The sequence below is a fragment of the Dipodomys merriami genome, unplaced genomic scaffold, assembly GCF_024711535.1.
Source record: "Dipodomys merriami isolate MVZ:Mamm:240054 unplaced genomic scaffold, mDipMer1.0.p SCAF_25, whole genome shotgun sequence".
NCBI lineage: Eukaryota > Metazoa > Chordata > Mammalia > Rodentia > Heteromyidae > Dipodomys > Dipodomys merriami.
Genome location: NW_027203937.1, coordinates 16,416,102 through 16,444,101, shown reverse-complemented (window position 1 = coordinate 16,444,101; position 28,000 = coordinate 16,416,102). Strand labels below are relative to the sequence as shown.

The 28,000-nt window shown below is 43.9% G+C and overlaps 1 protein-coding gene and 1 pseudogene across 1 annotated transcript; both read right to left on the bottom strand.

Moving 5' to 3' along the window:
- Position 1: 1 nt before the first annotated feature.
- On the bottom strand, positions 2-27,237 carry LOC138836405 (MICOS complex subunit MIC27 pseudogene; annotated as a pseudogene).
- Kcne3 (potassium voltage-gated channel subfamily E regulatory subunit 3) lies at positions 16,206-27,236 on the bottom strand. The gene is made up of 2 exons (XM_070035019.1): positions 27,157-27,236; positions 16,206-18,108 (listed from the first exon to the last, which is right to left on the bottom strand). Exon 2 carries the CDS (start codon positions 18,069-18,071, stop codon positions 17,748-17,750), a length of 324 nt encoding a protein of 107 aa, XP_069891120.1. The 5' UTR covers positions 18,072-18,108; positions 27,157-27,236; the 3' UTR covers positions 16,206-17,747.
- Positions 27,238-28,000: the final 763 nt, after the last annotated feature.

Here is a 28,000-nt window from a genome sequence, read left to right as displayed (position 1 = left end):
AAGAACCCCAAAGTAACTAAACAGCAATATATTGAAACTGACTTAGAGAAAGCATCTCACAAGGTGACCTACAGAGACTAAAGAATAGGAAGCAAATGAGATTGAGAGATCATTCATCTCTCAGATCATAAACATGCAGAAAAACAAAGGAAAATATAATGAGGAAATCAAGCATCAAATAACTTAGCATCTGATCTTGGGTTAGCAAAGAGTTCTCTTTATCCTGTGAGCTTGAATAATAACTTTTCCTCTCGGAGAGCGTTCTCTCCATCTACAAGCTATGTGGATTGAACCATTTGAAAGGAGACCTGAATGCTACAGAATGGAGGGAAGGCAGTCAAGTACACAGTACTAAAAAGCTTAGTCACTGTGACTTAGCAGCATTGACACTGGAGCCACAAACTGGCCAAAGTATAGAGGAATGGAGGAGTCTGATTTTGAGCAGGTGCAATCACTAGCTACCAATTTGAGAAAGAAAACTAACCTTTCTAGACTGAGGGCTTCTTTCTCTGATTACTGATTTTTTTTTTCTTTTTTCCATTATGGGGCTTGAACTCTATGTCTGGGCACTGTCCCTGAGCTCTTCAGCTCAAGGCAAGCATACTACCACTTGAGCCACAGCACCACTTCCAATTTTCTGGAGATAAGAGTTTCACAGACTTTCCTGCCCGAGCTGGCTTTGAACTGCAATCCTCAGATCTCAGCCTCCTGAGTAGGTAGGATTACAGGTATGTGCCACCAGTACCCGGCCTATTACTGATGTTTTGCAGAGAAAGCACACTGTGCTTTTACTTAGTCTGTATTTCTGCTGTTTTTTTTTTGTTTTTTTGGGGGGTCCGGTCATGGGGCCTGTACTCTGGGCCTGGGCTCTGTCCCTCAGCTCTTCAGCTCAAGGCTAGCACTCTACCACTTAAGCCATAGCGCCACTTCCGGCTTTTTTCTTTTTGCTTATGTAGTGCTGAGGAATCAAACCCAGGGCCTCAGGCATGCAAGGCAAGCGCTCTACCACTGAGCCACCTTCCCAGCCCTGCTGTTTGTTTGTTTGTTTGTTTGTTTTTGGCACCCTTCTGCTCTCCTCCTTCTGTTACAGTAGGCATATGAAAAAAAATCTCAGAGGAGCAGGGCTTGGACCAAAGATAACTAATAGCAAATAATGACTTTTCAAGTCTCCATGTGGGAATGGCCTTTAGAATACTGTAGTGTACATCAGTTGTTTGGGGGGTGGATAAAATATGGGTATTTTATTGCAACCCAGAGAAATGAAAAACAACAACAACAACAAAAAACAACAGAGAACACATCCATCCTTCTATACACCATTCTAATCCAACTGACATTTGGAAACCCAAAGCAGATACATATGTATATATGCACATACATATTTTCAGATTTTAGTCTCATTGATGTTCACATCTTCATTCTCATTTGTTTTTTAGTAAGTTCCCTTACAAGTCATCAAATACACCATACTATTTCTACTTCTGCAGTCTCTTCAGTCCTTTCATAGTGTCTGGATTGCATTCACACTTCATGTTTTCATCACTTACTTGACTATACATTTGAAGAGGTTAGGGAATCACTTCAAGGACACTCTAAGTATCAGTTACCCAGTACATGATTTTTTTAAACCATCATTTACAACTTCACAACATCTTGTGGTTCTCTATGCAGTCACTCTGTACAGTCTATTTCAGCTTCTAGTGCTGTACATATCTACATCTTCTGGATGAGACTGCCCATGATCCATAAGCTTTGGGTCAGATATAAACTGTTTAGAATCTGAGGTTAATGCTGAGTTGGTCTTTGTTTCAGAGTGGAGTTCTTTTGGTAAAGGCACTGAATGTTGCAGGACTTGAGTTGTTTTTGCAGGCATTTCTGTTTCATTGGGGCTTCCTAGCTTAGTTTTTTCTTTAGGTTTAGACAGTGATTTGTTTTTGTTGCTTGTTGTCCACAGTGATTTAACAGCTTCATAAATGTGCTGGCTGGTCACATATGCTTTTTTCCCAGTAATCTTTGCAATGATTAATGACTGAGCTGGGTAGCAACCAGTTGCTCCTAATGTAGCCAGTCCTAGTGGATAGGTAATTTTCTTAAACCTAGAACCTTTTCTTGCTGAAATCAAACCCACCAATCCTGAAGCTGTAATCACACCCATTTTGGGAAGAAAATCTCGAGGAGGATTTTTCAAGTAGATATAGGCATCCTTCCCAAATTGTACTGTATCCATTATTCCATTTTTCAGGAAGGCATAAACACCCTTGCACCAGCCAAAGTAAAAAAGTGTTGTAGTGCGGATGGATGCAAAGCCCATTTGTAAATAACTAGGCTGTTCATGAACATATTTAGACTGAAGAGGTGGTGCAGTATATATGGGGAGCTGCTCTGGTCTTACTAGATGCTTTTTGGATTCCTCTTCTTTAGCTGCATGCACACTTATAGATGCAGATAGCAGACTTTCAGGCATTGTTGTCAGTTTTCCCATCTTAAGACTGGTTGATTGAGAGGCTTATCAACAACTCAGGTTCTTCCATTTCTCTGCTCTGTTGTCCACATCCGAAATACCATTTTCAATGGTGCATAACAGCCAGTATGTTCTTGAACCTAATATTGAGAAACATCTGAAGAATGCCATGTCTATAACCCTCACATCCCAAGTTTTCTCATCAGTTGTTTTATACACCTAGTACTTGTTCTTTTTCTTGGAACAGTAATCCTCCCCCACCTAATTTTCAACCCCTGTTTCCCTATTCAGATCACATAGTTCTAATAGGGGCTGTAGCTTTCACAAGGATGAATATGTCACTTCAAGCCAGAACAAAGATACATTTTGTCAATTGGAAGTTTGGTCAAGGGCTTAATCCTTCTCAAATGACAAAAAATGGGAGATGGAGTCAAAGCTAGTAGTAGCCATGTCCTTTGCTGTGTGGAGCAAACAGTGTCTAGTCATAGGCTGATACCTAAAGAAGAGAAGATAGGACGGCATAGGCCTGGAAGAATAGGAAGGAGAAGAGAAGAAGAATATATGGCCAATGTGGCAGAACACTTCTGTAATCCCAGCTATTAGTGGAGATGGGTGGATTACAATTCAAGGCCAGCTGAGCAAATAAAGTTAACAAGGGTCTCAAAAAACAAGCTGGATATAGTGTAGTGGGATGTATATACCTGTAGTTCCAGATACTCAGGAGGCAGAAATAGGAGGATTGTAGTCTGAGGTGAGCCCTGGAAAAAGCTTGAGACCCTATCTGAAAAATAAACTAAAGCAAAAAAAAAAAAAAAAAAAAAAAAAAAGCTGGGAGGTATGGCTGAAGTAATCAAGCGTTTGCCTAGCAAGCTCAAGGTCCTGAATTCAAAATCCACCCCCCCTCTCTATCACTCTCCCCTTACACAAATCCCTAACCAGAACCTTTCATTCCCCCCCTTTTTTTTGGCAGTGGGGATGTTGGGGCCTAAATATATAGTCTAGCTTTCCTGGAGGTGCCCTTACTTTCTAATAAGAGTTATGCCTATTTCGCCTCAAGAATACTGGGTGACGTGATTTTCCCAAAGCCACGTGGAGATAAAGCAAGGCCTTGAATCCACTCTTTCCACAATGCCAAGCCACTTAGAAACAGGTATTAGAGTGAATTAGAATAGGTTGCTCGGTTTAAATACTATTGAGTCTGTGCTCGGACTAAGCACCATTTTAGGGCCCACAGTGCACTATTGAACAGACACAACTTTTGCCTTCCCAGAACTGATAATCTAGCATAGGTATAGATAAGTAAACAGGCAATTAATGCGAAGTTTGACATAGGCAGTGGTAGAAGCAGATAGAGGAGTACTAAACTATTCTGACAAGAGTTAGGAAAGGATTCTTTGTGGGAACATCACCAATACAACACCATATAGTACCTTTCTGGGAATGAGATAAAAAGGTGTCTGCTCTTTCCTGAAAGCCTTTGGCTTCCAACTGCCAAAAAATTGTCTTAAAAAGTTACGAATCTGTAGAACAGTGCTGTGTTCCGCACACCCCAGGTGTTAACGTTTTAGACTGTTATTGTGCAACATACCTGCAGGCGTCCTTTCTGTGGAGAACTGGGTCAGCTGCCAAACATGCCATTATTTATTGAGGCAGCATGGCCCTCAGTGGCTGCTCTGGTATCCTCACTGATGTCACAATCCCTGCTCCCTCTTCAGTCTGGTCTCCCTAGGAGCTAAGAATACTCTTTTCCTGCAGGGTATTCAATCTCCTGAGACCTGTCTGTCTCCCAGAAACTAGGTTAAAGAGTTGGTGTTTGGGGACTGTAGCGCTCAGGGGTGCTTAATTCAAAATGAAAGAAACCCTAAGGGAAAATTCAATCCTCTGAGGGAAGACCTAGTGCAAGTGTTAGAAGTGCAAGTGTCTGAAGTCTGGGGATTTTGTAGCCTCTTTTTGATTGGCTGCTAATTATGTCACCTCCCCCCCCCCTTGATTGTACTTTTTTGCTTTGTGTTGTTTTGTGTTAGGGTTTTTGTTTTGTTTTATTTTGTTTCAATGCTGGGGATTGAACCAGGGCCTCTTTGCATTCTAGGCAAACATTTTACCACTAAGTGATACCTCCTGCTTTTATCGGTGGGCATTTTCTTGTGTTTTCTTTTTTTAAGTAGTATTTATGTATTTATTTAGTAATGGTACTAGGGCTTGGAATCAGAGGCTTCACAATTGCTGTGGCTCAAGTAGAGTATTAGCCTTGAGCTCAGAGACAGTGCCCAGGCCTTGAGTTCAAGCCCCAGGACTGGCAAAATAATAATAATAATAATAATAATATTACAAATGTAGTCGTGGTATTCAGTATACAAGATGTGGAACTGAATTATGCAGCTTATAGGCAGGACAGAGTGGGGAAATGGGGGGAAGAGAAGGAAGAGGTGACATTGTCCAAAAAAAGAAATGTACTCATTTCTTGACTTATGAAATGGCAACTCCTATGTATGACACCTTAATAATAACAATAAACCTATATTTTAAAAAAGGGAGTGTGTTCCCCTGTTGTTTTTAGAATCCTAAAATAGGAGCTGGGGAGAAACCATGGTATACTGGTCCTCCCCACCCCAACATTCTAATCCAAGTGAAAATCAACTGTAAATGCAGATCTAAAGGGGATAAAGAAAGAGGAAGAAATAGATTGTTGCAAGTATGAAAACAGAAGAATGAAACCTCTTGAAATTGTGTTAGGAAGGAGTGAGGAATAAAAGAGTGTGATAGAAGGGGAAATTGATTGGAATACCTTGTGTACATGCATGGAAATGTTACAATATATAGCTAATGTATGCTAACCAAAAAATAAATAAAGAGTAGGAATGGTTATTTTTTTACAAGGGAAAACTGGAAATGTATTTGGTGAAGGAAGAAGGCAATTTCATTGCCTTCAGTCCCTTTTGAGATTCATGTGTTGATGAAATGCTTGTGAGTTTCAGCTCTTTTAGAACCAGCTGACAGATGGAATTATTTTCCTTCCCTGACCATCTATCTTGTATAAAGATAGAACAGAGTCATATTTCGGTGCTGTGGATGACTTGATCATGAAATTAGTTCTACTTTAAAGATGTCACTGGTCCTCCATTCATAGATTCCACCACCTATTGTAATGCCTTTTAGGTTAGGGTAGGATGTGAGTTGTTATGGTAACATTATGTTATGATATATGGTATTATTCCTGGGTTCCCTGGACATTCTTTTCATCCTATTCCCTGTTTCAGATGTCTCTCTATAGGCTCTTCCAATATTATTTTAAGGAAGCTAACAGAATCCTGCACTGTTCAAAAGAAAGACCTGTATCTGGCTGAGCTCTGCAGGTTATAGCCAAGAAGCACAGGCCCAGCAGGGCATTGAGTGACAAAGGTCAGCCAGGGAGTAAAAGGCAGAGTTTTGATATCATATCCAGTGTCCTTTCTACCACAGACATTTTCTTTTTTTGCCAGATAATCAGACTGGGATGAATTTGGGCATGGTTCTGAAAAGCCTGCTGTTTTGACTCATATAGCTACAAAGCCTTCCTTTCCATTTCCTTCCTCTTCCTTCCATGTTGCCTCTTACATTTTGAATCTTATCCAAGAGACAACAGGTGTTGGACTTACTGCTCAGCAAATCCTGAATTTTGGCTGCAGCATCGTAGGGGTGGAGCATGCCTTGTACGTCATTTGGCTGCCTGATCATTTTCAAGGTCTCTCTGATAACCTCCAGGGCCAAGTCTACTAAGTCTTCTTCCTTCTTGGAGCATCCAATGTTGGTTAGGAAGAAAGTCTGCTCTGAGCAATCCAAAGATGAGGGGTATTTTATTACAAATGTACATTGGGCTCCCTAAGGATTATTTACTTTCTTACTAAGCTTAACACGGTGTAAAGCTAATATAGTGGAGGTTAAGACATGCTATTGTTGAAGGTAATAGTACAAAAACTCACTAGGTCCCAGACTAGCCCTTTTTAGCTTCCATTGGGAGTGGATGCTATAGTGCCTAGTGCAATACCTTTTCTATTTTTTGAAAAATTATTAGCCCATTTTTAAAATTATTTAACAAAACTACCTGAGGCTGGAGTTCATTTAAAAGGGAGCCTGTTTAGGTTTTTAAATTGTTTTTATTGCTATCATAAAGGTGGTACACAGAGGTTACATAAGGCAGGTAAAGCGTACATTTCTTTTTGGACAATGCCTAGTGCCAGTGCACCCAATGAACATTTGTAATAAATATGCACAGTAGGCACAGTTTGTTTTATTTTGTTTTTCCAGTGCAGGGCCTTGAACTCAGGGCCTGAGTGTTATCCTTGAGCTTCTTTTGCTCAAGGCAAGAACTTTACTACTTGAGCCACAGCTTCACTTCCAGATTTTGGTGGTTAATTTGGAGATAAGAGTTTCAGACTTTCTTGCCCAGGCTGGCTTGGAACCTTGATCCTTAATCTCAGCCTCCTGAGTAGCTAGGATTTAGGTGTGAGCCACTGGTACCTGACTAGTCCTCGGTTTACTTTTAGATTGTGCCCACTTTTGGAATTCACACACTGCATGCATGTACAGTGGGGTAGATGTGAAGACTGTGCTATTCAGGTCCCCCAGAGCCTGCTGGGAAGAGTATAGTTAGCTGTTGCCCTCTACTTGCAACATCTTCCAGGATCTCTGCAGTGTTTATGCCACTTGCACCCAGGCAATTGTACTTGCTCTGGCTTTTTCTCTGCCTGATTTGGCCCAGCAAACTCACGAAAACCAAGTTGTTTATGCCTGGCATGGGACTCCTCCAATGGGCAATCTCTGGTCCCCATCAGCGTACCTCAGACTTCCTCAGAGCTACATCAAAGTCTGAATCTCCTTTTTCGGAATCCTCCTCCCTTCTCCCTCTTTTTAAGCTGGTATTCCAAATGTATTGACTAAAGTATGGTATCTACAGGGGAGGCCACTGAGGGGTGTAACTCCTTTAAGCAACTCACAGTTTAACAAAATGAATACCAGGAAGCTGAAACACATGCTGTCAGAAGGGGCAAGAAGTCAAGAGGAGGGAGGACAAATGGCTGGAGAGAGGTGTGGTGGGCAAATACCACCATAATATTCAGTCTGTGTATGAGAAAATGGAACAAGTAACTTGAGGGGATGAGTGGGGTTGCGAGAGATGGGAAAGAATGATGAAAGGGGTGACACTGACTTGGATGTACTCAGAAACTGACATGTTGAATTGAAACCTCTTCACACAACAACAAGGATAACTAAAAAATTATATAAAAATATAAAATAAACTGCTCTTAGACCCGTGTCACCCCCTGAGACTCTCCCACTTACTCTGGCTACCTTATTGATGTTTCCCACAATAAATTCTTTGTACCTCTTACCATTTAGATGTCTGCTTCCTGGAGGATCCAAGCAGGAACTGTAACCTAGTAAACCCAAGTCACCAAAAGTTCGCAAAGGCTTTAAGCTTCTCCATGGGAACAAACTCACTCTAAGGAAAGCAAGGGGCTAAGCAGTGATGGGTCCAGAAACAGTCTTCAAAATCAAACATAAGCAAGTCCCAATTCAGCATTATGTTTATCATGAAAACATGTCTCCTGGCTTCACTGTGGCCCCATGGTAATCCTATTAGTGACTTCTGTTTAGTAATTTGTGGAGGAGAAATGCAGGTCAGGGAGGAATTAGCAAAATATAGAATAGCTGTTTTCCTGAAGTGTCTGTGAGTTGAAGAGACAAAGTAATAACAGTTAGAAGTTCATATGACAATGCACAGCATGATGGGGAAGAAGCCAACTCTTGTCCCCTCTGTCCATTTCATTCAATGGAGATCATGCACTAACAACTCCGAAATGGTGTGTGTCTGCCTGGCATCTCATCAATGCAGCATGAGAGAACCACTTTCTGAGTGTCCCAGAAATTAAGAGGTGCATTTCTCAAGGCCTTCTAATAACAGGGAGAGACAAGAGGTTATCAATTACCTATAGGTCCGATTCGCAAGCTAGATGTGGTAGTGCATGCCTGTAGTCCTTGTGCTCCAGAGGCTGAGGTAGGAGAATGGTGAGTTCCAGACCAGTCTAGGCTATACAGTAAGACTGTATGTCAAAAACTCAAAACCAAACAAAATGCTTAAAATAGGATTCTATTATTATTATTAGGGAGTTGGACGGGGGGGGGGGCTACAGTTCCCTGAGTCAGGTAATGAGTTCAATTCTTCTTGGACAATGCCAACTCCTTTCTTTGCTTTTCTCCAGTTTCTCACACCTACCTCTTCCCACCAAAATTTTTTTTCAATCACAGATCTTTGGAGCTAAAAGGGACTATAGAGGTCATCCAGTCTGCTGGTTTCTATACTATGGTCCTTAGAGAGTTTCAAGGGCCTGAGTAGGGGTAAGACAGCTAGCTGCATATATGAAATTAAATGCATGGTAGTTCAAAAAAGAGCAGGGTTTCTTTCATGTGATACAAAGGAAGGATTTGATACAAGGAAACAGATAGGCAGATAGATTAATCGATGTAGGTCAAATGACTAATAAATGAAGGAACTGACCTGAGAATCCTGATTCTCTGGCTTCTTCTGTGACTTCATATGGAGCTTCATCTATTACATTTGTGATAGGGTGACTATGAGAAAGTTTCCCAGAATGGAAAGAATTTGGTGGTCATGATGTAGGTTCTGTCTCTGTATTCCTATTCCAGGGAGAGCAGTTATATTAGTTATGCCTTGTAGATGCAACTGGGTGACTCTAAACAAGTTTGCTTTTCTTGGAATCTGGCTTTCATTATTTTTATATCCGAAGGCTCCCAAGTCAGCCAGGACACGGATGTCGACAGAAAGGCCTAATGGAAGGAAGATGTTTGCTTCTAATTTAGAATAAGAACAATGCACCCCAGAGATCAAACCCCGTGGAAATTTCCACTGCCCTCAAGCAGTGTAAAGAGAAGCATTTCTAAAAGAGTTTTAATATGCTCCTGACAAAGAATGCTATGTCAAATACTTTGGGGGCAATGTTCCATATTATATCCCTATTTTAGAGATGCATGTTGCAGAGAGAAAAGTCCCTGAAGAGATCTGTGAATGGTGTGGACTTAATCTTACCCAATCTTTTACAAACTTGCTTGTTGATGGAAACTTTTGTTCATGGAATATCTTGTAACCACCATATAAAACACTCTGGGAAGTTCTGGGAACAAAATGGGTCTAGGTTGCAATCCTGGCTGTGCCATTAACTTGCAATTTTTTTTTTACTTCATCTGTGTACTTCAGCTTCCTCATTCTGCAAAAGGAGAGGGTAAGAATCAATGATCTAGAAAGAAGGAAAAAAGACTACAATTGATTGCACTTACTCGGTGCCAGACACTGAACATTCTGTCAGGTCTTACACTTAGAAGAGCCCTTCCCTTGGTTTAATACTCAGCTGCCATCATCTTGAAATGCTTATGTTTTTCAATGTTTATTTTTGTTATTATAAAGGTGATGTACAGAGGGATTACAGTTACATAGGCCAAATTATGAGTGCATTTCTTTTTGGACAATGTCACCCCTTCCCTTCCCTTCTCCCAGTTTTTCCCTCTTGTCCCCAAAATTCTTTTTTTTTTTTTTTTTAAGATAGTGTCTTGCTGTTGAGGCCAACATTGTTGGCCTCAAATTTGGCATCTGCCTGGCTCAACTTCTCAAATGCTGAGATTACTGGCATACACCACCACACCTGAACAAAGGGTCCCACATATTCATTTTGCACTGAAATTTTCTTTCTTTTTGAGGGGTCTTGAAAGTTACGTAGCTGGTTCTGGGTACCATTATTTCTAACCATTATTCTACCATTATTTCTAACCCTCAGGTCAGTATAATGAGAATGTGTTATATTATTTATGATTAGTAGACAAGGAAGCTGAGAATTGAGTTAAATAAATTACTCCAGATCATGTAGGGAGTAAATAGCAGAGCCAGGATTCCAGTCTAGTCCATCCATCTCTAAAGCCTTTGGTCTTCCCAGTACAAATGTTCTAATTCTAAGATTCTTTCATTCTTTAAACCTCTTCTACAAATAATTGTATTAATCCATTCACTGCCAGAGTGCAGGTTTGGCTAATTCAATAACTGAGGAATGGCCTAAATGGCAGGGGATTGATGGTTCTAGAAGTTGGACCTGGAGTCCAACAAACTTTGTTCTGCCATTCACTAATCATGTGACCTTAGACAGCCCACTTAATGTCTCTGACTTTCAGTTCACCTCACAGGTATGTTTTGAGGGTTAAACAAGGCAAATGCTTTGCTTAACACATGATAATCCCTTCATAGTTTTATTATCCTTTTATTGACTTAGCCAGATGAGACTTGTATCATGATATTAGAACTCTAAATACTATAACATGCTTGCTTTGTGCAGTAACAAATTCAAGAGCATTATGTTTCTTTAGTTTTTAAAAGTCAAATTTTAAGAAAAGCTTTTTTTGTGCTGGTCCTGGAGCTTGAACTCAGGGCCTAGGTACTGTCCCTGAGCTTGTTCACTCAAGGCTAGCACTCTACCACTTGAACCACAGCTCCATTTTTGGCTTTTTGGTGGTTAATTGGAGATTAACCTCCAACTGAAGCCTGGGTGGCTTCAAACTGTGATCCTCAGATCTTAGCTGGCCTCCTGAGTAGCTAGGATTACAGGGGTGAGCCACCAGCACCTGGCATAAATTTTATTTTTCTAGTTTAATTAAATTATATTTACCTTATCTTTATTTGCCTGGTTGTTACACTATCCAATTTTAGAGCTTTTGTTGGGATGCAAAAAGCCCAGGGTATACCCAATCTAGAAAAACCTGTCCCTCATAGTTGTTGTGATGATGGTCATTGTCCAAGCAGATGCGAATCAGTCAGAGGTATCTGGCCCAGTGGCTCAAGGTATCCATTGGCTCTTTCCATTATAAATCTGGCCACCAAGATGTTGGTTTGATGTCCATTTCCCAGATGCCCACGCAGTCATTACCACCAGAAACACTGGGAGGGTTCTGGGAGAGGACCAAGAGGTCCCCACTGCCCCTCTCTCCTTAGAGTTTTGTAACAATCCAGCTCTGCTCCCTCTACTTCACCCTGCCTTCTCCCTCCTAGGCAATCTAACTGTCCCTTCAGAAATGTATACATTGAAATGAGATTTCCAAGAGTTTTCTCCAAGGGAAGGAGTGCCCCCTACAACCTACAAAGGACTAAAGATCCTTCCAAATAGGGCATAGAAATATTTCCTTAAGTATTCAAATTCAGCCCATTGCACAGTGTTCTCAAACTTTTCATCTTTAGTGAAGGCTCTCATGACTCTTTTCTTCCTTCACATCTAAGCTCATATGTTTCATCTTCACTGAAAACTGGAGAAGCAGAGTGGTGGGCACAACAGTAGTCAGTAGGCAAACAGAACAAAACCAAAAAACAGGCTTTGGAGGCTTGGGTGTGTGGGACTAAATTTAGTATATGTAAAGGCACAGAGGGCTTGGGACTAGGGTATTGGACCCTCATCATTAAAGAGAGTTCTCGGGTTTTCTAGATTGGATAAACTCTCAGCCTATAACACTGGTGTCTCTATAATATGTAAGAGAACAGGAAATGATGGTTTCCCTAGTATGGACAATTATGCTGGCTGTCTGCTAAGCCCAGACAAAGTTCTCTATTGCTGAATTAGCAGAAAAGCTATAGCACTGTCATGGTGCGCACTCTAGTGGCTTGTTCTTTTTATTCCATGACTATAGGACATTACTGGTGGGAGAACTAAAAACTGCCTTCATCTATAGACTATCATTTCATTCCTCAGTCATTATAGACACCAACTTTGGAACAAGATCAGTGTTAGGACTCAATTATTGAGAGACATGTTGATTCCCTTGGAAACTGACTAAGATGGAGAAGGTTACATGCAGAAGTTTCAGAGGAATGCTCTTGGAAGGTATGTGGGTAAGGATATGAGGGAGCAGGAAAGCAGGGGAAGAACCTAACTCACAATGTGGTTGCAACTGATGCTTCAGTTGATTCTCTGGAGTATTCTGGAGCTAAGATCGCCCCTAGAGCTGTCCCAGATTGAGGTGTAACTCACCAAAGTGAGACAGTTCCCCGTGTTTAGGGAACTGTACAGTGAGGAATGCAGAGTTGTTCAGAAAATGTTAGTTTTTCTTCCGTGTTCACTAGTTTATGACTCCCTACTCCCAGGAGCTTATTCTTTATAACAATTTAACCATAGCCAAAGATGTGTTCTCTCAGGCAGATCATGTCCAGGTTTCTTAGTAGCACTTGAAAAAAATTTCTTCCTCCCTCCCTGCCTCCCTGCCTCCCTCCTACCCTTCCTTCCTTCCTCAGCACTAGAGATTGAATTCAAGGCCTTGCTTGTTGCAGTCATTTTACCACTTTACCTTCAGCTCCCTTTTGCTCTGTGTGTGTGTGTGTGTGTGTGTGAGAGAGAGAGAGAGAGAGAGAGAGAGAGAGAGAGAGAGAGAGAGAGAGAGAGAGAGAGAGAGAGGGAGAGAGAGGGAGAGAGAGAGAGAGAGAGAGAGAGAGAGAGAGAGAGAGAGAGAGAGAGAGAGAGAGAGAGAGAGAGAGAGAGCACGCACACGCATGCATGCATGCAGGCACATATGAACACCTGTCCTGGGGCTTGAACTCAGGGCCTGGTTACTGTCCCTGAGCTTTTTTGTTAAAGGCTAGGGCTCCACTTTCAGTTTTTTTGTGTTTAATTGGAGATGAGAGTCTCACGGATTTCATGCCCAGGTTGGCTTCAAACTTTGATCCTAAGATCTCTGCCTTCTGAGTAGCTAGGATTACAGCTACTCAGCAGCCAGCAAACAGCACTTTGTATATTTTTGAGGTAGGATCTCCCTTTATTCCCAGGGCTGGCCTAGGCTGGAATCCTTCTGCCTGTTGCTGGAATGACAGGTGTGCATCACAGCATCAAGCCACTGTGCTTTCCTCTATAACTGTGATAATATGCCACCACAACTAGCCATCATTTGAAATGGAATCTTGCAATTTCTTATGTCTGGCTGGCCTCCAACTCGATTCCCCCAATCTCTGCCTCCCAAGTAGCTAGGCTTGAGGGATTCTTAAGGCTTGAGGATTCTTTCCCCCTAATATTTATCTATATGCCCTATGCTTAAATAAATAGCTGAATATAACAATTCCAGTAAAATGAGAGACATGACTCAATGGTTCTAGGAAAGAATAAAACAAGCAAAAGTCACATTCACAAGAGAAGTTTATACACATCAAGTTCTCATCCTCACTCCCCTGAGAACATGATCTAGTCAGGGCAGCAACACTTCTTCCTTCTTGGCAGAGTTGTAAATACTTTGATCTTGACTAGCCCTGAGGAGAAAACAATAAGGTGGAGATCCAGGCTGCGTTCTCTCCACCTTCTATATTAACAAATGATTGGCTGGAACATGATTACTCAGGTAGACAGCTCATTTGCTAGCTTCCCTTGCAGCTAGTTGTGGCCTAAGCCCTCATCAGTGGATCTGAGCAGAAAAGACATATGCAACTTTTACCATGCTTATTTTTTTTGCCTTACATTTGTCTCTCCTCACTAACCAGAAATTCTCCAACCAAAATGAATTTGGGTTGCCATGAAAGTGGCAGTCACTGTCCTAGGACCCTGACTGAGTGAACTGAAACCTCTATTCCTCTGAGAAACATCCATGAATATTTCCTTTTCTTCTTGACACATTAGTGTCTGTCCCTCACATTTTCTTATCTTATACTGTTCTCTGCTTTTTGTTATTTGCTGTTCTTTTGGTTTTGTTTGGAATGTCCTCACCTCTTCAACAGGTGGTTCCCACCTGTAATCCTAGCTACTCAGGAGATTGAGATCTGAGGATCAAGGTTCAGAGCCAGCCCAGGCAGAAAAGTCTGTGAGACTCTTATTTCCACTTAACTACCAAAAAGCTGGAATTGGAGCTATGGCTCAAATGGTAGAGCACTAGCCTAGAGCAGAAAAGCTCAGGGACAATACTGCCCAGGCCCTGAGTTCAAGCCCCAGGATTGACACCAACACACACACACACACACACACACACACACACACACACACACACACACACACACACACACACACACACACACACACACACACACACAACTAGAAAGAAATTCTAAGATGAGACTTTTGGTTTCTACTCTTCTTCCTCAACAACATAGCCATGGGGGTTGCTGATGAAACCCCCAACCCCAGACCTCTTCCCCAGGCTATAGGGCATGTTGGCTCCTGTTAGCCTAGCACTACCCTCTATCTCAGAGCCTTGGTCTCAAGTAAATGTGACCATTCCTAGGAGGGTAAGTACTCTTTAGCAGCCAGCAGCCCTACACAGGGTAGAAAATGACAATCATGAAAGGTGGAACCAATTCTGTAGTGGCTATAGAACTTTCTCTGGGAACCAGACTATTAGTGCTAATCTCCAACCAAGAGCACTTCCTTGACTGATTTTACTGTCCTATACTATAATAAATAGCTTACGGCTGCCACCCTTCTCCAGATTCTCCCTCTCCTGAGAAACTCCCTGCACTTGGGAATCTGAGGTAAAGAAGGAAGCAGGCCTAGTATGGCTGTTCTTGTGACTTTAATGTTCCATCTGTGGAGGCTCTCTGCATATTTGTACTCATAATTCAAATCTTGTAAGCAATATCAGCTATATAATGTTACTATGAGGAGTGGGTGTGTGTTGGTACCAGACATTGAACTCAGGCCCTCAAATCATGCTTGGCTTTTTCTCTCACAGATGGTGTTCTACCTTGAGCCATGCCTCCAGTCTGGCTCTTTAGCTGGTTAATGAGATAGAGTCTCACAGACTCTTCTATCCAGGCTGGCTTCGAACCTTGATCCTCAGATGGGAGTCTCCTAAGTAGGTCTGAGCCACCAGTGAGTTCATGAGCATAGAGGTATACACCTGTGATCCGAGTAATTTGAAAGTTGAGGCAAGATGATTGGAGTTAGAGGCCAGCATGAACCATATACCAAGCCAGGTCAGCTTGGGCTACACAGCAAGATTGTCTCAAAAAATATGGTGAATTAAGGATGTATAAAAAGCCTAGACCAGCGCCTTGCATGTAGCAAATGTTCTTAAGTATATGAGCGGGGACTTGTTATGTTTACTCATATATCCCATGTAGGTCCAGATGATTTCTTGGTACATGGTATACACTTATTACCTGAATACTAATTCTTACTCTTCACCATGCTCTATATTTTATCTGGGAGTTTAGGGTAGGTAATCTTTAAGCTCTTTGAGCTGTGGATTTCATAATTCTTGAAGTTTCGAGCAGGGCTTGAGGTGATGTGCTGGGATTTGGCCAGCAGAGGGCAGAACCTGTTCAGACAAAGATCTGCTGAGCTGAGTGAGTGGGACAGAGCTCCCAGACTGGTTTGGAATTACTGGTCAGTGGAACAGGACAGATGTGGGGGAGGAGTGAGGGCTGAGAAGAAAGCCTAGGTCTTAGAATACTAGAGTGGTTAAATAGACCATTCTACGCTTTTATGTAGGCTAACCCTCAGTAACAAGATACACGGAACTCCTACTTGGTGAATTCAGACAGAGAAGTTGTTACAGGTCCCGTTTCCTAGAATTGTCCAAGTACGTAAAGCATCTCTGTTGAACTCTTGAGTTCATGCCACTCACAACTGCCCCTTGGGGATTACATTAATATATGTTATGTTTCTGTTAATTGCAAATGAAAAGATTTGAATTATTTTAGAAAGCCTTGTGAGTACAAATATGCAGAAAGCCTCCACAGATAGGACATTGAAGTCACAAGAAAAACCATACTAGGCATGCTTCCTTCGCCCACCTTAGCTCCCCTAGTGTTGGGTTGGAAGACATTCACTACCATGTATGGCCACAAAATCTTTCATGCCCAGATCTCCCGCACGTGGCAATGTGTTTTGAAAAGGCCAGACCAAAGTTCCTGAGTACCAATCACAGCATTCACCCTCCTTTGTGGACAAGTAAAATCATAAATGTTAAATGTGTTTAAAAGCATGAAATGTGAATTTATATGAAGAAGAAACACAATGCAAGAGTTCTTATCTGTGATAATTATTGCTGCTTCTCATGGTTGTTAAAGATTATACTTAAAAAAAAAAAAAAGAAAATGTGTAGCTGGGCACTGGTGGCTCACGCCTGTAATCCTAGCTACTCAAGAGGCTGAGATATGAAGATCATGGTTCAAAGCCAGCCCAGGCAGGAAAGTCCATGAGACTCTTGTCTCCAATAAACCACCAGAAAACCAGAAGTGGCATGGTAGCTCAAGCGGTACAGCACTCCCCAAGAGCTGAGGGACAGAGCCCAAGCCCAGAGTTCAAGCCCCATGACCAACAAAAAAAAAATGAAAATGTGCCCCCCAGAGCATTTTCCTGTTTCATGTCCCTCTGCCATACTTCCTCTTCCAATACTGTAGCCACCTGTCATAGTCATTGTCTTTTAAAAATATTTATTATTATTAGGTAGTTTATAAAAAAAAGATTTCAATTCCACCAGTCAGGTTATAGTCAATATCTTTTCATATTTTTTTCCCAGTACTAGAGATTGAACCCAGAGCCTAACATGCAAGCACTTTGCCACTTGAACTACATTCCTGTCCTTCTGATTTTATAGTGTGTGTGTGTGTGTGTGTGTGTGTGTGTGTGTGTGTGTGTGTGTGTGTGTGTGAGCGTGCTGAGATTTGAACTGAGGGCCTGGTATTGTCCTTGAGCTTTTTTGCTCAAGGCTAGCACTCTACCACTTGAGTCACAGTTCCACTTATGGCATTTTGGTGTTTAATTGGAGATAAGAATTTCAGGATTTTCTTCATGAACCTTCATACTCAGATCTCAGCCTTCCTAATGGTTAGGATTAGAGGTGTGAGCTACCAGTTTCAGCCTGTTTAAACATTTCTTTATTATCTTTCAGTAGTTGTACAAAAGTTTCAACTTGTCAGTTAATGAGTGAAATGTCACCTCTTTAATTTTGTTTTTAGGGTTGGGTTTCACTAATTTTTCTTGAACTCCCTTGAACTATTTCTAATCTACCTCCTGAGTAGCTGGTATTACAGGCATTCCTGACCACACCAGGCCCTTTTAGTACTTCTTTGTTCATGGGCTTCCACTATTTATAGTGTCTGTCTCTGCCTGAAGAAAGTCTTATGCACAAGGCTCAGTTCTACTAAGCCCCAGTGATGACCTCTCTTTTGTGGATCTTATGGATGGAGACATGGGGCCCTATGTGGTCCATCACTGAGTTCTGGAGGCTGAAGAAAACAACCCTCAGGTGTTTTGACTTTCCCATCATGCCCGGACACTTCACATCAGATCATAGACACACGGTTCTTGATGTACACATGATAAGGATCACTGCGCTTGTCCACTTTGCGGGAACGGGTATATCCCAGGATGAGGCTGCCAACAGTGACTGCAAAAAGGAACATGACAAAGAGAATGTACATGTAGGAGTTGTCATTGCGGCCAGGGAGGCCGGTCTGCAGTGCCTCAGTCTGCTTGTTGGGTTCTGGTCCAGACCCTTGCCCTTGTCCTGGCCGGCACAGCAAGTTGTTTTGAAGAGAAGCATTTAGAGCCTTCAGCACAGCATGTAGGCTCTCATACAAGGTAACAGTCCCATTGGTAGTCTCCATAGCAATGGAAATTGAGGTAAGGGAAGATCTGTGAATGCTATGATGGTGAGAGAAAAAAGGGAAGAGATGGCTTCGGTTACTCGCAGCTTGATCAGGCCCCACTCATCAGACCCGAGCCCAAATCCCAACATCATGGTTTCCTGTCATTATGTGTTTACTTGGCTCTCTTTTCCACTATCCCACAGGCCCAATGAAGGTAGCTTTCCTCACTGCTATATAAAAATTCTGTGATGGCACACCACAGATGCTCAATAAAAACTTGTAAATGAAGTCTTCCTGATCTCTGTACACCATATCAATCTCTCCTTTCTTTGGATTATGTAAGTCACTGAACTTCAGGCTAGAAAGCCCTTAGGTATTATTATTATTATTATTATTATTATTATTATTATCAAGTTACACCTCTAGTTCTGGCTTTTTGCTGGTTAACTAGAGATCTATGAAACTGAGATCCAGATCACAGCCTTCTGAATAGCTAGGATTATAAGTATGAGCCACCAGTGCCAGATCATTAGGAATGATTTAATCTAGCGTCTTCCATGGGAAAGTGAGACCCACGTGAGTAAGTAACTAGCCCATGATCTCAGCATATCAATGGTAGAGCCAATGTGTCTTACTTTCAGGACTTCTCTACATGCCAAACACACACAGTTCACAGATCCTAAAGCCCTCCTTCATTTAGGTAGAACTATTAAAACAATGATAACATGATCATTATCCAGTCTCTTCCACAGAAAATATAATAGTCCTGACCATGCTAAACATTCGCAGGTGGCTCTATGTGTAAGTTGGGGAGCAGCATCTGAATCATACAGCAGTCCCGGGGCTAGCCCACATTTCATACAAGGCCTGCGGGGCCCACTGTCATCTAGGACTTGGCTGTCTCATCTGAATGAAGGAGAGGAAAATACCAAAGGCTCACAGCAGCACAATGAAACGAATGGTTCAATGAATCCCTTACCCTAGTCAGGACTGAGCTAACCCAGGCATGGGCTGAGAGACTGGGGAGGCTTGAACCCAGAGTCTGCACTCCAGGGCTCAGTGCCAGTCGAATAGGATGAAGCAGCAAGCTAGGAGCTACTTCAGCTTAGAGGCAGAAATGATGAGTTCTGCTCAAGGCTTACATTCACAGGGTTGGAGACATTTGAACCAGACCTTGATCGGTTTTTAGGAGATAGAGAAGGCAAAGGAAGAATAAGCAAGGGTGCATCAACGAGAAAGTACAAACATGTTTACAAGAACAGAAGGCAGGGCTGGGAAGGTGGCTCAGTGGTAGAGCGCTTGCCTTGCATGCCTGAGGCCCGGGTTCGATTCCTCAGCACCACATAAGCAAAAAGAAAAAAGCCGGAAGTGGCGCTGTGGCTCAAGTGGTAGAGCGCTAGCCTTGAGCTGAAGAGCTGAGGGACAGTGTCCAGGCCCAGAGTTCAGGCCCCACGACCGGACCCAAAAAAAAAAACAACAAAGAACAGAAGGCAGCACAAAGAGAATAGAGCATAAGGTATGTAGAAGGATAAGTTAGGATGTGGGAAAAACTGATGGAAGCCAGATCCTGGAGGCCATTGAATGCTACGCTGCAGAATTAGAACTTTATCCTTTAGGTGGAAAAAAAAAAAACAACAACCATGAGCCAGGTATGGTAACTCATGCAATCCCAGTGACATGGGAGACAGAGATAAGAATACTGTGGTCTAGGCAAAACTTAGTGAGACCCTATCTCAAAAGAAAAAACTGGAAGAAAAAGAAAGAAACAAAGAAAGATAAAAGGAAGGAAGGATGAGAAAAGAGGAAGGAAGAAAGAAGAGAAAGAAACAAAGAATAAAAGCAAGCAAGCTGGGCATGATGGCACATGGCTGTAACCTCAGTTATGAATGAGACAGATAGGAATAGGAGGATCACAGATCAAGAACAGCTCTAGGCAAAAAGCCTAAGGGCTCTATACTTTGACACACAATGAGACTAAAGGAGGATACGCTTAGGGGAGAAACTCCTCAGTATCTAAAGTACTACTTAAAAAACAAATTCCAGAAAATGAAAACATGGGTGGTGGTTGTTATTGTAGATGTTCATTGTTTTTGTTGGGTTTTGTGTGTATATGTGCCAGTCCTAGGGTTTGAACTCAAGGCCTAGTTGCTATCCCTGAGCCGCTTTTGCTCAGTGTTGGCATTCTACCACTTGAGCCATAACTCCACTTCCAGGTTTGTTGGTGGTTTATTGGAGATATGAGTCTCACGTACTTTCCTGCCCAGGCTGGCTTTGAACCGGCATCATTAGATTTCAGGCTCCTGAGTAACTAGGCCTACAGGTATGTCTTTTGGGGGAAGAGTGGCAAAAGGGGGCATAGAAATGGAGGGAGGAGAAGTAAACAAAAGCAGTCATGGTATTTAATATATACTATACAAAAAGTAAAAGATGCAATTTATGGGCAGGGACAGGAGTAGGAAAATGAAGGAGGGGGTGACATTGTCCAAGAAGCATTGTACTCATCACTTGTCTTACAGAATTGTAACCCCTTTGTACAACTCCTTAATAATAGCACCTAAAAGAGACAGAATCTTCTAGCTTCCTTGTAGACTGGAGGGGACAACAGCTGAGGAAGGTCCTGGTGACAAGGATCCTGAAATGGTTTAGGAGCAAAAGGCTGAGTCCTGGCACAGAGCAGAGGGGATGACAAGGCGGGAGCTGGGACAGATGTGAGGTGAGAGGTATCTGGGTGACAGAATGGCTACCTTGAGGGTTGAAGAAAGACAGCATGTGTCTGCTCACTTTGAAGAAAATAAAAGAATAAAACTGTTGCCATCATTTCCTTATCTATCAATACGGCTCATGCCTGTCATCCTAGCTACTCAGGAGGCTGAAGATCCGAAGATTGAGGTTCAAAGCCAAGTGGGGCAAGAAAGTCTGTGAGACTTTTTTGGGGGGAGGGAGTTTGTGGGGCTTGCACTCTGGACATGGGCACTGTTCCTGAGCTCTTCAGCTCTAGGCAAGCACTCTATCACTTGCGCCACAGCACCACTTCTAGTTTTCTGGTGGTTAATTGGGGATAAAGACTTTCCTGCCAAGGGCTGGCTTTGAACTGCAATCCTCAGATATCAGCCTCCTGAGTGGCTAGGATGACAGACACGAGCCACCGGTACCCTGCTCTCTGTGAGAATCTTATCTCCAACTAACCACAAATTAAAAAACTGGAAGTAAAGCTGCGACTCAAATGGTACAGCACCAACCCTGAGAAAAAAAAAATCTAAGAGACAATGGCCTGCTCAGAGCTGCAAAATGAGGAAGAGGCAGAAGAAGAAAGAGAGAAAAAAAAAAACCTAGATACACAGAACAAACTTCAGAAACACAATGGCTCACTCAAGGTCTGTGCCTAAGGGTTGTGTAATAAGGCTTTCTCTTTCCTGTAGCAGCTTGGTCAGACCAGACCAGCGCTGAAGTTATAGGAACTATTCAGAGGCCAAGAAACATCTGATTACTGTCTCCCCATGTCTTCACTGGGTGAGTAACCTCTGTTTAACATATGCCCAGGGAGCAGCCCAGGAGGCAGTTAAAAATCTTCCCCTACCCAAGGGTACTGATACCTTAGTAGGAGACTTGTAGAATCCCAAGGGAGAGATGGGAGTGGTAGAATGGAAGTCAGTAGTTATGTAGGAGCAAATTGCTGTATTACCAATCAATGTGTTTGGACAGACAAAAAAAAAATAAACACACTTCCCACCATTAACACTATAGTGTAACTTTGCTGTAAAAATCAAAGGAACACAGGCAGTGCTTGATGCTAGACAATCCAGATGGTGGAGGCAGCTTTACTTTTGTAGAACAGAGGTCATAAAGGGTCTTCAGAATTCATTGAGTCTGAGTGCTCTCGTTTTACCATGAGAAATTGAAATACAGGCAGCTATCTTGGGGAAACTTCTGCTGGGGGGCATAAGTGACTTCCCTTTTCTGGCCCGCAGCTTCTCTCTATCTACACCCAAAAAAGGAAGGAGTCATGGTCAGTTCTTAGGTCCTATGACAGTCTGAATCACAATACAGTGCTGTGAGATCTTGGGTGGATAGAATGGTGGGAGGAATATTCTGGGGACATGTAGATCTCCTCAAATCCCAAGACAGAGAAAGCTGAAGAGTTTTTCCTCAGATATTTGGGTATTGTTGAGGTATTTAGATATTTCTGTAGATATTTAGACATTCCTGAACCCTGGGGCTGATTTATGCTACATATACCAGCTTTGATAAACTGAAGGATTGAGGCTGCCGATGTGGCTCAAATGATACACCAAGGCCCAAGGTGGTTGACTTGCCAGTTTTCCCTCTTTGCAATTCCTGCCAAGGTGCTCTATTTTGAGGAAGGAGAAAACAGATTGTGATGAAGTAGAAGTAGGAGACAGTGTGGAAGACAGGTGGAGTTCTGAGGTGGGGTTCACTAAGGGGAGTAAAGAATCACAAAACCTTTCATCCATCGGACTCTTCTGCCAATGCCTTTCTGGATGTTTGTGGTTTTAAATGGAGGAAGCTATAGTTACCCATCTTTTGGTGCTAAGTTTGGATAGGGATGGAGCTGGGTAAGAGGACATTCTGTTTGGGTTGATAGAAGCAAGAGAGCTGATGAAAGGACTGGTTGGTTCTCTCTACCTTGCCTCTGGGACCCTGGCTGGGGACTGATAATCAATAACAGTGGCAATGCTGCTCCTCTTGAGTTTTTTGGCTTCCTTCTTCGGGATAGTCACTGATGACCTTGAAAGAGAAGACAGAGCTCCCTTTCTGGCAAGGCTTCTATTTGAAATACAAAAGAGACAAGTTCTTTCTTTGAAATTGTGAACAGTTACTGAGCAAGCTGAAAAGAACTTTAAAGATCATTGCTGAATGCCAGTGGCTTACGCCTATAATCATAGCTGCTCAGGAGAATGAGATTTGAGGATCTTAGTTTGAAGCTAACCCAGACAGGAAAGTCCATCAGACTCTTATCACCAATAGACTCCCCAAAAAGCCAGAAATGGAGCTGTGGATCAATTGGTAGAGCCCTAGCCTTAAGCAAAATGCTTAGGAATAGCACTCAGGCCATGAGCTCAAACCCCAAGACTGGTACACACATACACACATACACACACACACCAAAAAATCATCTGCAGTTTGGATTCTAGGCCCCACCTCTGTTCTGTAGTTGGGGAAACTGATGCTCCAGTAGGAGAAGTAACTAGTCTAAAATAGCCCAGTCAGTAAATGGCAGAGCTTGAATGAGAACCTGGTTTGTTGTGCTCTGTCTAGATGTTTTTCCACAACTAACAGCAGTGTTCCCCTCACTGAGCTACGTATCATACCAAATGCAGCCTCCTCACGTTATGGGGCATCCTTTCTTCTCCAGACACTCTTTTCCTGCCCTACAGGCCCTGCCAATCTTAGTCCAGGATCCAATAGGGGAGATATTGGGAAGTTTGGAAGGGAAGTTAATGTTCCTCTATTGTCTTGTTTCCCAAGGCTCTTCTATGCTCATTGAATGCCAAACTCCTATTTCCCTCACATAAACAAGTTCTCATTAAATGTACTACACTTCAAACTCAGCCAGTCTCTATCAGTCTAAAACTTGTCATGTGATGTGATGGATGAACTGAATATCTTGGTGCAATTTTTCTTGAAGTTTCTCTCTAGGGAAAAAGTGAAACTCCATCATTGGCTGTTTTTAGTTCCTCATTGCTGTGTTCAGCTATTCTTTCTGGATGAGTATCTTAAGAGTCTGGAGTTAAGGAAGAAACAGGCAGGTAGAAAGCCACAGAAAGCAAGGAAGGGGTCCAAAAGCAAGTCGCGGGATGTTGAGTGTTGCCACTGTCCTCAGGGTGATCTTTGTCACTACTATGAACTGGAGGGCCGTAGTGTGGGAGAGGAGCTGAAGGTATAGGCTTTAATATGTCATTGGAAGGAGACACAGGAACAGACTAGGGAAGGGATCTTGAGGATCACACTATTGGTGTATAACCCCTGTATTCAACCAGCAGAAAAAACAGCCCCCAAAGGAAATCACTTGCTCAAGGTCTTACAACCTAGTTGAGCTGGAGCTGGCACCAGAAACCAGATGTCCTGACTCTCCTTCCACAGATCTTTCCACTCTAAGTTCCCTGCTTCCTGCCAGGTGGAACTGAAAGTCTTCTGTCATTCAAACTCCTTAGGATGTAACCCTGCCAATGGCCCCATCTCCTTATGGTTCTCCACAGTGCCCATGGCTGACGCTGAGCCACATGCCATTCTCCAAACATCTCTGCCTTTAGATAACTTTTGCACTTGCTTACTCTGTTTCCTTAGCCAAGAATTACCTTCTCCTTTCTGTGTTTTTGGTACCAGTTCACGGGCTTGAACTCATGTCCTGGGCACGATCCTTGAGGGTTATTATTTATTTAATTATCTTGCTTAAGGCTAGCACTCTATCATTTGAGCCACATCTCTACTTCCAGCTTTCTGCTGGTTCACTGGAAATAAGAGTCTCATGGACTGTCCTGCCCAGGCTGGCTTTGCACTATGATCCTCAGATCTCAGTCTCCTGAGTAGCTAGGGTTACAGCCCTGAGCCAATAGCACTCTGCTCCTTTTTCCTTTCTATCTGTTCAGCAAACTTCTACTCATCCTTCAAGACCCATCTCTAGTGTCACTTGTTTAAATCTTCCCAGAGACAACACTTTCCCTATTCTCTAGCCTATTAGTGCTCTCCCTTTTGTCTATGCCCAATGTGTACTGCACAAAGCTTTATTAGAACATGATGTTGTAATTGTGTGTGGAATGTCTTCTATGAGAGCATCCCTCTCTCTTTAATACACACTCCCACTGAATTATGAAGACAGTTTTCTGTACTTAAAAAAAAAAAAAAGCAACTTCAAGGGCAGGACAAAAGGTTCCCTCTAGACTGGGAAAGAAAGGCTGAAAGCAAAGAAGCCACCGGATCAGCTGGCATGAGTTAGGGGAAGATGAATTCTGAGCCTCTTCTGGAAACCAAGACACTCCTTGCACTTGAACCCCACTTAATCCAAAGGGCAAACATTCTTGGCCCCCAAACAAGGCACCGGCTTTGCAAGTCTCTTCCCTATGTACTCAGGTAGGGTGTGGCCATCCACACCCACACACTGCGCACAGACACACAGTCCAAGTCCCAGTCTTGGCCTGTGATCTTGCTTTGCAAGAGTACTTTTCATGACTCCATTCTTTTCTATATGTTGCCCTGTGTGACCTTGAGTGCTGTATTTGTTTCCTCTGAACCACATCTGCAGGATGGAGGCAATTATCCCTGACCTGCTTACCTCACACAAGGAATGAAGGAGACAATAGGTGGGAAAGTGTTGTAGAGACTGCAAACACCAGAGAAAATGATTGCACAGCCTGGCCACACTGTTCTTATTTCTGTCTCTATATCTCTCTAGAGATATTGCCAAGATCAGATACCCCCTCTACCTATTGGCTCAGCAGAACCCAGGGGGGTTCTTAGTGCTCACATCTTGTTCTCATAAATGCTTTCCTTCTTCAAAACCCTTCCTTGTTCCTCACCTTCTCTGATGATCTCTGGAGTCCTTATCATTCATAAATATCAGTTGTGTCCTGGTTATCAAGAGACCTGGGTTTCTGCCCACTTTGACCAGCAGGTGTAGCCTTTGTTTGTTTTTTTTTTGGGGGGGTCCAGTCATGGGGCCTGAACTCTGGGCCTGGGCGCTGTCCCTCAGCTCAAGACTAGCGCTCTAGGGCTGGGATGTAGCTCAGTGGCAAAGCGCTTGCCTAGCAAGTGCAACGTCCTGGGTTCGATCCCCAGTACCAAAAAAGAAAAGACAAAAAAAAAAAGAATTAAAAAAAAAAAAGGGCTGGGAAGGTGGCTCAGTGGTAGAGCGCTTGCCTTGCATGCATGAGGCCCTGGGTTCGATTCCTCAGCACCACATAAGCAAAAAGCCGGAAGTGGCGCTGTGGCTCAGTTGGTAGAACGCTAGCCTTGAGCTGAAGAGCTGAGGGACAGTGTCCAGGCCCAGAGTTCAGGCCCCACGACCGGACCCAAAAAAAAAAAAAAAAAAAAAGACTAGCGCTCTACTACTTGAGACACAGCACCACTTCCAGCTTTTTTCTTTTTGCTTATGTGGTGCTGAGGAATCGAACCCAGGGCCTCAGGCATGCAAGGCAAGTGCTCTACCACTGAGCCACCTTCCCAGCCCCCAGGTGTAGCCTTTGTCTTAGTTAAGTCCCTTCCCCACTCCAAGCTTCTTTTCCCATCAATAAGATGGAGTTTCTTGTCTCATCACCCTCTTAGAAAGTATCATAAGCAAGAACACACTTTGCATAGAATGTGCTTTGGCAAGTGTGAAGTGAAAGGGATGGAGAATCTTGTTGGTTTTAATCCTAAGGAGTTCAAAGAATCTGAAAGCAGTTTTTATGCCTCAAGCATGATTTTCCTGGTAGAGCACCACCCTGGAGTGAAAAAGCTCAGGGACAACACCCAGGTCTTGAGTTCAAGCCCCAAGACCAGTGAAAAAGAAAAGGAAGAAATGGAGGAGGAGGAGGAGGGGGAGGGGGAGGGGGAGGAGGAGGGGGAGGAGGAGGGGGAGGTGGGGGAGGAGAAGGAGGGAGGAGGGGGAGGAGGAGAAAAGCAGCAGCAGCAGCAGCAGCAGCAGCAGGGGCATGGCCCAGGACAGGCTTCAAGCCCTGGGACCAGCAAAAGGAAGAATCAGAAGCCGCCGCGGAGTGCCGGCGTCGGAGGGGGTCGGGTGGGGTGAGAGTGGATGAGCCTCGGCGAGCCCGTGGACCCGGGCCCTACCCAGCCCGCAGCTGACCGCGAGTCCCTGCCGTCGCTTCCCGCGGGCGGGCGCGGACCGGGCCGGCGCGCGCGTTTCTGGCGATGGAGGAGTGTCGGCGGCCGGCGGGCGCGCGGGAGCACTGTGCAACCCCGCGCGGCCTCTAGGCGGAGCACCCAAGCGCCGCTTCCCGCGTGCAGCCGCGGGACCCCTCGGGGGTTGAACTGCCCCCCACGTCGGATCCGCGTTCCCCTGGAGAAGGGCCGTGGCTCTCCGGCGCGCACACCCACGGTGCCAGCCCGCCTGCGGCGTCGCGTGCCCGGCCCCCGCCGTGCGCCTTACCCGCCGCTCCCGCAGGCTCCAGGACGACCGTCCGCACGTGGATGCCGCGCCCTGTGCTCCGAGCTGGCCCGGGTTCCGAACGGACGTCCCGCACCGCCCTGCGCCCTCGGGGCTCTGCGCGCTCCCCTCGCGCGCGGCGCCCTCCTCTGGTCTTCCCCCGGCCCCTCCTCCCGCCCCGCCCCTGCACGCCCTCTCCTCCCCACGCAGGTTTCAGGCACCCCAGTCCAGATCCTCGGCCCGGCCGCCTGTGCGCACTGGCTTTCGGGTCCCAGGACCGACGGCTTCCGGGACCTCTTTCTTGCTCCACGTGGCTTCGGCTCAGCCTAGCCTGAGGCTGATCCTGATTGGGAAAGCAAGCAAAGCTCGGGTGCTGCCGCAATCAGGCCTGGCTCCGAAATGACGGTGTGGTGGTGGCGGGCAGGGCATTGCTCCTCCCTGGGCCTTGACTTCCTCGCAGCAAAATGGGTGTCTTTCCTGTGTGCATTCTTCACAAGCTTATGGTGGTATCGATTGAGTTATCAGAATCCGAAATCTTAAAACTGGAAGACGGCCTGCCACCCTTAGCTCACCCCTGTAGTCCTAGTTATTCAGGAGGTTGAGATCTGAGCATCAAGGTTAGAAGCCAGCTCTGGCAGGAAAATCTGTGAGGCTTTTTTTTTTCCTCCAATAAATCTCACACACACACACACACAAACACACACGTGGAACTGTGGCTCAAATGGTAGAGTGCTAGCCTTGAGCAATAGGGCCTCAGGGAAAGCACCCAGGCCCTGAGTTCAAGCTCCAGGACCAGCACAAAACCAAACAAACAAAAACAGAAAGGATACCAGAGAAAAATCAAACA

What these genes read in the sequence shown, in the direction of transcription:
- Kcne3 (XM_070035019.1), bottom strand. Translation starts at nt 18,071, where the DNA reads ATGGAGACTACCAATGGGACTGTTACCTTGTATGAGAGCCTACATGCT.